The 11,361-nt window shown below is 39.4% G+C and overlaps 1 protein-coding gene across 1 annotated transcript; it reads left to right on the top strand.

The window, feature by feature from the left end:
• The first annotated feature begins 1,704 nt into the window (after positions 1–1,704).
• On the top strand, positions 1,705–10,093 carry LOC136282413 (loricrin-like). The gene is made up of 12 exons (XM_066170058.1): positions 1,705–1,849; positions 2,680–2,799; positions 3,505–3,541; positions 3,881–4,109; positions 4,864–5,090; positions 5,707–5,886; positions 6,841–7,019; positions 7,247–7,409; positions 7,572–7,613; positions 8,257–8,439; positions 8,967–9,134; positions 9,876–10,093. The coding sequence occupies exons 2-12, from the start codon at positions 2,737–2,739 to the stop codon at positions 9,935–9,937; spliced, it is 1,533 nt and encodes a 510-aa protein (XP_066026155.1). The 5' UTR covers positions 1,705–1,849; positions 2,680–2,736; the 3' UTR covers positions 9,938–10,093.
• The last annotated feature ends 1,268 nt before the right edge of the window (positions 10,094–11,361 follow it).

An 11,361-nucleotide genomic window follows, 5' to 3' on the forward strand; every position in this document is an offset into this window, starting at 1 on the left:
TAACCGGAGTTGAGTGAACCAGTCAGAACACCAGAAATGTAATATCCGGAGTTGAAAATTTAATAATGACCATTAGCTTTTATATTTGAATGCTAGATCACAAACTCTTTTTCGCGATCAAGAGTGCGTAAACCATTTTTCCTCATCCGTCCTTGGTATACATGTTGGTTTACGCAATTCCGTTTCCTGTTTGAGATTCATTCCATGTGATTATTGCGTTGGCATATCTTTCTCGGTGATTCATGCACAAATATTTAAAGTAGATCGAATGATCAAACGATTCCTAGAATTTTAAAATAAATGATAAATGTTTGCTAGCACATTAGCGTGAGGGAATTTTTGTCTTAAAAAATATATCAATAGTTGTTTCAAGGCAGCCGGCTGTAAACACAAAGACAGTGTTTGCTTTTAGTGTCAACATGATCGAAAATTGCGTTTGGGTCGTAATGACTCAATATTTGTAAATGCAAACACAACTTTTTAGAGAACTTATTTCTACTCCAGTCCCATTTATGTAAAGTCAGGTAGAAAAAACACAGTATACATGATTTATAGCGCTTCTTGAAGAAGGCTTTCCAGCTGAAATATTATGGATATATTGAAAAATGCTAACGAATGCAAGATAGATGAGTTTAAAATTTAAATAAAATAATTTATCATTTCAATAATCGCACACCCGATCTTAAAAAAGTCAAAGATCATCTAAATTTAGAAGCAAAGAAGGCAGTTTCAGCCAATTTGACAACAATCTACTCTCTTCGGAACCCGTACAAATTAGGGTGGACTTTTAATGATACCCAAGTGCTCTTTGTGCATGCAGTCCACATTTTAGTGATAAACCACTTCGTTACTCAGGATTCAATCAGTTCGGTTTTACTCCTTCAAATGCTATAACACAAAAAGAGGAAAGAGGATACAGCCTAATTTCTCGTCCGTCTGGTCATCAAATAAAGAGAGATTTTAACAATTATATGTCATGATCGTGAGACAAGGAGTAAAACAGATAATTTTTTTTTTCGTCTTTAAACTCATTCCTATGAGGAATCGAACCTCTGATAGATCTTCGATTATCGGGCTCTGATGTTCTTCCATTAAGCTACAGAGACTCTATGCGTGTAAGTTACCAGGCGAATCCGAACTTCAAATGTTAGGATCTCGCACTCTGATGCACTACTACCAAGCTAGCTGCGGAGTACACGACAATTTGCTTGGCCTTTTTTACGTGACGCGGTCGAAAGCGTCGGATATAGAGAAAAAATTTGGAAGAAAGATGATAAATTTTGCGCTCGGGCGTCGAATTAAGAGATGTTTTAAACGTCTATCATATTACGCTTAAGACAATATGTCAACATCTTTTTCTTTTAGGAACTAAGGATTCAATGCATAAATGCTTCAGTTGTATTTACTATTTGTTCAGTTTTGATTACCAAAAAAAAAAAGCCATTCTTCTAAGTGGAGGGATCAACGCATCACTCACCCATAACACTTTTTCCGTTTTATGTGAGTGTTTTCATTCCTTAGGCAATATTCGGTTAGAACAGCTTATAAAAATACACAGAAAATATGCGGAAAATCTAAATTTGACTTGAATTGGCAATTGTTTGACGCACCTTGTTCTATAGGCCGAATGTCAATCTAAACCGTCCTAACCAATAAGATCACAGAGTATGGCAAAAATTCGCCATCAGTCACAAGCTTTAAGCCAATCAAATCACAGATCCAACATTACATAACTTGACAAGTCCTGTTTTTTTCATTATTATTATTATTTTGCACTTGCAGGGTTCTGCATGTGCTGAGACGAATCTGTTTAACCTCAGAGTCAAGAATAATATTTCTTCGTAACTAGGTAGGTGACACATCTCTATTGCAAGAAAGCGTATGGGTACAAGTATCTATCATAGTCAGGCTAAAGAATGTATCTGATTTTTTACTCAGACGCGATTTCTTTCTGGCACGTAGTATAATTAACTTTTTTTAAATCGATGTAGCCCCCGAACACGGAAAAAATTAATTCAGGATTGACGAAACTTTGCACAGCTCTAAGTTTATTTCTTAGCGCTCTCCTGTAGTCACTATTCAAAAATACAAGTCGAAAGCAATGTTTAAGGATCGATTATGTCATAATTCTCAGTGGGTAAAATAATTCTTAAGACCCACTTATCAATATTATTGGATGCTTAATGTTGCGAATGGGGTCTACAATTTTTTAATCAACAGTTTGTTCATGTTTCCTTTCAAGCGAGACACTCCTCATTAGCACACTTTTACGATAAGTAGCCGAGTCGAGAAGTGTTTTGCGCATCTTTTCCAATGGTTTCTGCTTTATAAATAACAGACGAGGAATAACAATTTGTTATTTGGCACAAGCACTATGGTTGTAGACTTCAACGAGGACGAAATACATTTATAGCAATGGAGTGAACCCTTGAGTTCATACATAATCTATTCAGGAAGATGCCAATTAAGATATCTAATGACCCCAACTGCGTGTTTAAGAACGTTCTCACGATCTCGCCTCTAGCTGTCTCACTTCTCAAGTCCCAGATACCTTTTTTAAAGGCCTTGTCTCCTTAAAAGAAACTGTTCTCGGAGATTTTGACCTAAGAATCACCCCATGCACTGCAGTCCTTTGACTCATTTATTAGATTGTTGAACTTTTGCTTATTCATCGCGTAGGGCTGAAAGCAAATAGAAGCCAGTTGTATTGTAGTCTGCACTTCTGCCGACGGAGAGATGATCCATAAACTTCATTTGCTGCCGCTGTTGTTTTTATGGTTGGCATGTTTCATCTATTCGGTCAGTATTTCATTATGTTGGTATGGCAGTTTTAAGTAGATCAATTAGGAAAAAGGTGACTCAAGAAACTTGAGCTTGCACAGAAATTTGGCGGGTAACAGCAGTGTTTACGTACTTTTATCTAATCATGCTAGCCGACCAATGTGAGCGCCCGCCTTCTCAGATACCTATAAAACTGTGAGAAGAACTTATGTATTGATCCCCACCAGGGGTTAAACGATAAACAGGAATAAAAGACATTGACGGCTTAAATCTCCCTCACCTTTGGAAAGTTGCAATGCAGAAAATAGTACTAAACACGTACAAAGATACTGACCAAACGGAAAGGTAAATCTTGTTAAGTGCACAAGTGCAGTTGACGGTGAAACACATGTCCACTGTTGTAATTTTGTAACTGTTGTATGTTAATTAATTATAATCAATTATCGATCAGCGCTGAATGATGCACGTTTCTCCGCCAGCGGAAACATTTGAAACAAGTCGGAGAGAAGTTTGCCGGGAGTCTGGCCTAACTCATTTTCAGTGCTAGACCCTTGCAGACTTCTCGTCGGTGTGTGTAGCTCAGGGCCTCCTCATGATTTCCCGCGAGCTAAGAAATGCCGGTTACTGCTCGCAGGATAGTTGTAAATTTAGAAGTACGCATACACATATTGTGCACACTTTTTCGCAAACTAAACGAGAAAACATCTATTTCTTTGTCTGTAGGGAGTCCTAGGATGTTCAGATTGCACTGATGTTGAGAGTAAGTTATTTTCACTGTCTACTCGACTTTGGTCATGACGGAGAGGGACTGGGTAAAGTTACCACGACTACTTAGGCAAGCAAACTGAGAGATGTGAAAAATACACAAAGCTGTTTTTTCCGGAATTGGGTGGTAATAGTAGGGAGTTGTGGCATAATATTTTATGAGAAGACAATAGATGGGTCTACGGAAAAGTGTGGGACATATTTTGGAATCTATCCGGCAATTCACATAGGACTAGATCTCAGATATGTTACACCTCCTACTTGGGTAGATTCTACTTCTCGTATCTTATGGCGGGATGAAGTTTTCCCTGAATAATCTTTGTTTACAACATAGCAAATGGCTTTGTGTGCGATGGACAAACGGTCAACTTGTGTCAGACTGATCACTCGAAGTCGTGGAAAGTTGCCGTTATCACTCAAGACACCATGGATTTGTATTCATGTGACGGCCTGGAAGCTGGAGACAAACTCTTACTATTTGTTAGCAAAGGAAGACTGATCAATTATGGCAAATATGAAGTGGTCACAGCACAAGACGTCGCACCAATAGATGGAGACGAAAAGTAAGAGTGAAAATTATAGGAAACTTGTGGCCCAAATCTTTTTTGAGAACTACATATCTATATATATAGCTAACATTTTCAAAATAGACTCAGTAAATTTTGATTGCAAATAATTTACACTCAAACGTTTTAAGTGTCTAATACATTTCTCGAACAGATTCTGGCTTCTAACAAAGTAATGTGGACAAACTGACCGACCATTGGATGACTGGATGACTAGCTGGCGGACTGTCTCACCGACTAACTGACTGACTGACTGATCAACCTACTGACTGACGACTGTCCAACAGGCTGACTGACTGACAGACCAGCTGACCAACAGAGTGACTGACTAACTGACTGACTGACTGACTGACGACTGGCCGACTGAGTGATTGACTGAAGACTGATTGACCACCTGACTAACTGACCGGCTGAATAACCGACTGAATGAGAGAAGAACTGGCTAACTTATTGAATAAAAAAATGATTAACTGACTGACTGACCATCAGAGTGACTAACCAACTAACCGACTGACTGATCGACCAACTGACTGAAAGATAGAATAACCGAGTAACTGACTGAATGAATTCATGACAAAATAACTTACTAACTGACCAAACGGTTGTAGCTATAAAAATACCCTTGAATTCATGTTTTCATTTATTCGCCAACCCATCCATTCTTTAGTCCGTAAATCACCAAATCAATAAGTAAACTAGTAATTTGCTATATCAATCCGTTAATCAATGCTTTCTATCTGTATGATTACAGATCACAATGCCGAGTTGTCTTTGACAAACCCATTACGATGGATCTTGAAAAGGACCATTTAACATGTTTGATCGCTCAAAGGCTTCCATCATTTGACAAAGTATCTTTACGTAACAAATGTGTCCTGACATGTGATGAACAGAAAGATGGCCTCGGAGGAATTCTGGCCTTTGAGGCCGACAACCTAGTGATCGATAGTACTTCCAAAATAGATATGACTGGAAAAGGTACGAGCATTTCAGAACTTCTCACACCTCTGTTTATGTCTTAGGATGAAACAGGAATTATATTGGCTCTGATTTGTGAATGAATTATTCGCGAGTTTTCTTCTATAATTAAACAGACTAGGACATAATTTTTCAAAATTTTCACAACAAAAGATTGATTTTCAATTTGATCCTGAACGGCCATTGCGTTATGCTGTTGGTAGTCTGCAATTGAGTTTAAATTCATCGAGAGTATGATTGTAGAGTAGTAAAAAAAGTAACAAAAGCTCTAAGAAAATGAGGGTATGTCTGAATCTGTCCACCTTCAGTTTGCCTAAAGAGCTACAAATTTTATGGTGTTTGCGCAAAACTAAACGTCCGAACTAAAACATTTTTTTCCTGGTAAAATAATTATAATTACTACAATGATCCTGGCTCTTACAATCCTTCGAACCCTCTGGCTCCACCTGTACCTAGACAGCTTGTTTCCTTGTTTGTGCCTATATCATATTCTACATGTCGTATTTAGGCCGTGAGGGAACAGGATCGAATGGGAGGAGGAGCAGAAGGGTGGCGCACTCACCTGCGAACAAAGTGTTGCTATTGAGTACTTCTTAGCGGTGTCGTTGATTTTCAGGATTTACAGGCGGCGTTGGAGGTGATTCCCGTGGGGGTGGAGGATACGGAGGCGAAACGTTCGACTGTCCGGCAAACGCGTTACTAGGAAAAGGAGGAGATATTTCCAATGTACCCTGGGCAAAGAACACCGACGGAATTGGCGGTGGAGGGGCTGGGGACGGGCCACAGACAAGAGTAGGTTAGTATACATGCGTAAGGTATTTCAAGGTCTTATCAATAAAGGGCAAAATTACTGAGCGCTGATTGGTTGAAAGAGAGGGCATTTTTTTCTTAATAGAGGGCATTTTTAGTAATCAAGAGAGGGCATGATTACCTGTTAATGATTGGCTAATCCGTTGCATAGCAACCGTTCGTTATCTTGAAATTTTGATTTTCCTTCGTATAAATTTTGCCCTTTATTGATGAACAAGTAATCCCATGAGACCTCGTACTATTAAGGATTAATTGCACTTGAGTTTTCAAAATTTTCCAAATTGCCCTCGTCGCTTCGCGACTCGGGCAATTTTGGAAAATTTTGAAAACTCTCGTGCAATTAATCCTTAATAGTACTTGGCCTCATGTGATTACATATACTAATCAGAGCGAGGACAATGCCACTAGAAACCAGTTGGAATTTAAACGAAACTACCTTAACTGTCTAACGCGCTGGAAGGAACAAATTATTGTAAATAAATTTTAAACTGCGTGAAATGATTGATGGTATGGTCTAAATTCAAGTCAACAGTAAGGAAACAGCAGGAAGGTCGATTGAATCACTGGGCGCCCAAAATAACAAATAAAAACAGACAAGTGTCCAGTGACGAGAGATGAAGCTAGATAGCTGGACAGGAAAAGTAGTTTCATGTCGAATCAACTCGGATAGAATCGAGAAATTAGATTTGGAAATTATGTATAGAAAACGTTCTGTTCGATAAACGACAATGAATGTGAGTTTTTCTTAAAACTTTTGTAGTAATTGGATGGAAAAGGAAACTTAAGTTTCTGATGGCACCATAACCCCAGCCGTTTTCGGCTCAGGAAAGTCAGCTAACTAAATTAACAAGAATTTGTTGGCGAAAAAAGGTCATTTTATCAAGTTCACATGATGAGTGGAACAGTATTTCTTAACCTTGTAACAAAAACTTTCCGGTAGGTTCTAAAGGAGGTCCGGGAGGAACTAATGCCGGCGGCGGAGGAGGAGACTCAACTGTCAACAGTGACGATGGTGCGGCCGGTGGGGGAGGGGGTGGACATTTCTCCGGTGGCGGAGGAGGGGGAGGAGGCAGTGGGTGTGGTGGTCACGATGGAGGAAAGGGAGGATCAGCTGGAAACGTAAGTCATTAATTCTTATATGAATTGGTCGGAGTAAAAAACGTGTGAAGACAGAGCTTAGGTTACCATTGCGACCGTCTGAGAAGACGCAAATATGCGTTTGTTACTTCAGCCTCCATCTACCTGCTGGGTGCGTCCAATTTTTACTGACAAGAAACTGAAACTGACTTCTCTATCCATTGTAAGGACAAGCTTATTAAAGGCTTTCTTCCACCATTTTCATTCAGATTGGTACCCATGCTGGGGGTGGGGGTCAGTCGTCTTGCCCAGGAGGACATGGTGGCGATGGAGGAAGTGCAGGGAAATGGCCTCCTAATCAGGCTCCCCACTGCTACGACAAGTCAGCATCAGGTGGTAACGCAGGCTCATCTAGCTCTGGAGGTGGAGGAGGTAATTTTTAGGTCATGTTACTTATACTGTGTAGTCCATTACACTGGAAAGCCTTTTAAGAGATGACGAAGGTTTACTTGAAACTAATGCTATTTATAGCTTAAATCGTTATACTGTAATCAAGGTAATGGATGATATTGGTATTTTTTATTCGATTTTAAGGTGATTCTTGTGGCAATCATTACGGTGGAGGTGGTGGAGGAGGTAAGTAAACAATTCTTTTTGTGTTTTTCCTCAACGTGATCGAAGCCAAGATACTTCAGTCAACTCTATTGGTTAGATGTTGAATTTGAGGTCGAATGTGACTAAGGATTATCTTAACCATTGAAAGGGAGGTATGCTCCAGATAACATACAACTTTCATAACTCTTGGCTGGACTTTCAGCACAGTTAAAGACAATCTTTGAAAGGTTTAGATTCTCAAAATGCAGTCGATCTTGTAGCTTAGTGGCGGAGACTAAACCTAGATGATTTCTGGTATTATTTCTCTTCCAAATCAAACGATCTTTGGTTAGTTGCCAAAGTGGACTATTTACGATCTTGTATATTTACGTCAACGTCCTAGATCTTTCATGGACTGAAATGACGAGGTTTTATGACAAATTTCAATGTTTTCAAGCAAGGAGACTTCTATGAATGAATCTCTTACCCACTGCAAACTTGGGTGTTCTGGAGAAATTCGTTCTCTGTATAGATAAAAAAAATAGATAACACATATGCAATTGACTTGGGAGCATTAATGACACCTTCAGGGTCCACGGGCATTATTTTGTTTATATTTATATTTATATTTATTATATTTATTTATTATTATTAATATTATTATTATTATTTTGTTTATATTTAGGCGGACTCCAGTTTGGCCATACCAACTTCACGACTCACCTGAGCTACGGAGGGGGAGGTGGAGGGGGAGGAGCAAGTGCGTTCAGTGATGACCCCAACCCTGGAGGGAAAGGAGGAAGTGGAGGAGGACTGGTGTATTTACAGGTTGGGAAACTGGTACTACAAGGGACCATCAGTGTAAAAGGTATGAACCAGAAAAGCATAAAACCCACCCCTCCCTCCCAAAGTCTCAACCCGTTAGTTCCCAGAAGTGATTAACAAGTAACTTCTCCATGCACTATCCATACATTACCCAGTAGACAGGTAATGAGAATACTGTTTTATTTAACAATAAACTCTCACAACTTTCTTACATAGAAATTTGTAGTAGATAGAGGGAAGAATTAATAACCAGATCTTGGGAATTTAACGGGTAAACTTGGAATTCTTCTTCTCAGAGAAATGTTGTTGAAAGACCAAGTTTTTCGATAATGTTCAAACCATACCTTATTCCAGACCTAAATAATAAAAAGCGATCCCCTTTTCAGACCTAAATGAGTAACAAACAAGATAATAGAGTCTATTGGTTAAAAACTACACCCTCTGAGCCGCAAACGCCCGTAGAATGTAAAAGGAAGCAGTGGAGGTCAGAACTAAAAATGAGAAATTGTTCCACGTTGTAAATCTGTGGCCTGGCTGTTTTATGGAGCTAATACTTTACTTTTTACGCAGGAAACTCTGGACAATGTCTCAATCGGAAAGGTCACAGATCAGCCCCTGGGGGAAGTGGCGCTGGGGGCAGTGTTGTCATCTTTACCAAGAAACTCATCGGAGATCCGAAGAGTAAAATTTCCGTTTCCGGAGGGGATCCTGTAAAATGTGCTTTTGGAACTGGTGGTGGTAAGCAAACAAAGTCCTTTGCAAACCATGCCGTGAGAACTGCTCTGTGAAGCTCAGTAAATATCGGTCCACCCAAGCTTTTGGTCATAGTAGATGCTCTGGTAAAAAACCTTGACTTATGGCAGATGGGTTTAGGGTTCAAAGATCTAAAATTGTACGGGATGAGAGTTTAGGGTACGGTACGGGATGAGTTATCGCAACCCGCGGGATCGGAAAGATAAGAGCTTTCCAGAGAACCAGAGATCAGGCTCTTTAAGATGAAAGCAACATTATAAAATGTATTTTAACGTTTTAGAACAGTATTAAGAACCGGCCAGTACTGCTAAGTACGCATTCAGGAACAGAAAGAAGTAAAAGACAATCTAGAAAACAATTTTGAATAACTTCGAAATGAGCGGAGGTGGATCTAAAATAAGTGATTTTTAGGATTTATTTTAACTAACTTCACTTTTCCGCGCGATCATAAGCCCTTCGTACCCTAACATGGGTCTCCATATTCTCCATACAGTACGCTATACAGTTTCTAAGGGCGCTGACGAGGAGAATTTTTTCACCCATCAAAAGCTTCTCTAGATGGTGATAATTCCTTTTGACCTTTGATTCAGCAACGATACTGTCAGTAAGAAAAAGATACTTTACTTTAGGGGTCATTCACAAGTATCATTATGCGGCGATTGATGTGGTTCTCTCTCGATGATGTGGAAGATAGAATTATTAATATCTAATCAATTGATTTTCCAGGTGGTGGTGGTGGTAGCGGACGCTGGGTTGTACAGGAAGGTCAATCCACCCATCACAGTTAAATCCGTCATGGACCTTAAAAAGACTAAGCCGAATCAAGTGAAGAGTACCGCTAAGAAGTTCCTTGCTTTAGATGATTTGTTCTCTGCTGTATAAGCGTAGTGTATCGGAATTAAATTAGCTGTAGTTGAAGTAACAAATAAAATTAGTTGAATCTAGTCAAAGTCTTGAGGATTTATGATACCGAACGATCGAGCCTATTTATTATTATTTTTTTTTTTAGGCCTACGAACAGATGCTCATTATCAGTACTTTGATACGAGCTTTCCTTTGCCCGCGAGGAATTATGGGGCTTTGAGCTACGCGGAGCGATGAGAGGTCTGCAGGGGGTCCCATTATTAGTCCCCGACTCCTCTCACCTCTCCTAGACTCGTCTCAAATCTTCCCGCATGTGGAGAAACGCGCGTTCACGAGCACTGATAATGAGGACATACTCGTAAGCTATTTCTTTTCGTGGCAGCCATTCTAGCAAGTCTTATCCAGGTCTTTACCCTCTCTTTTTTTTTTTTTTTTTTTTTTATGAGGCAAGTACTGATCAACGGGAAAGGAAAAGCAACCACCTCAACGGCTCTGAACTTTCTTCCGTTTAAGATTAATAATGGTAATAGGACCAAGTGGAGTCCGATTTGGTCTGTAATCATACGAGTGATTATCACTGAATCGTCGATTTGCCTATCACGAGTACAATTACTGACAGAATTGGACGACCAATTCCTGTTACAAATTAATCTTAACCGTTACAATTTCCGAAAAAAAAATGCATTTACGACAAATATCTCCGATAGAGATGAATAGACAACTTCAACCAATTGTTCATCAACCCTATGTAAAAGAAGGTTACAAAAAACTTTCAGAGGAAACCAAAGGCCAAAAATAGGTCCCAGCATTTTTTATAAGCAAAATTGGAGAAAATCAAAATACCAAGCAGTTGATAAGTTGCCACGTAGAAAATCCATAGGATAAAAAAAAACCATATCACTCTGTTCACTAACTGCTCTCCCCAAAAAGTAACTTTCCGTAAGCTCCATCTTCCACAATCCAGTTTAATACTTTCCAACTCTTCATATCTTCCCGTGGAAATATTAACAGTTAGCCGGCTAACGTTCTGTCTAACCGCTAGATTGACAGCGTAGGATATGCTGTAACAGGGCTTCGATGAAGCCCCGCAATTAGGGGAGTTTATTCCTGAAGTGTTGAAGAAATGCTTTAGTTGTAATTACCGTTTGTTCAGTTTTCACTACGAAAGCCATTCTTCTAAGTAGAGGGGTCAACGCATCAAATACCCATGACACTTTTCCGTTTTACGTGGGTGCTTTCATTCCTAAGGCCATTTTCGGTTAGTGGAGCTTATCAAGTTAAACAGAGAATATTCGGGAAATCTTAATTTGACTTGAATTGGCAACTGTTTGACGTACCCAGTTCTACG

This window comes from Pocillopora verrucosa, chromosome 7, assembly GCF_036669915.1.
Source record: "Pocillopora verrucosa isolate sample1 chromosome 7, ASM3666991v2, whole genome shotgun sequence".
Taxonomy (NCBI): Eukaryota; Metazoa; Cnidaria; class Anthozoa; order Scleractinia; family Pocilloporidae; genus Pocillopora; species Pocillopora verrucosa.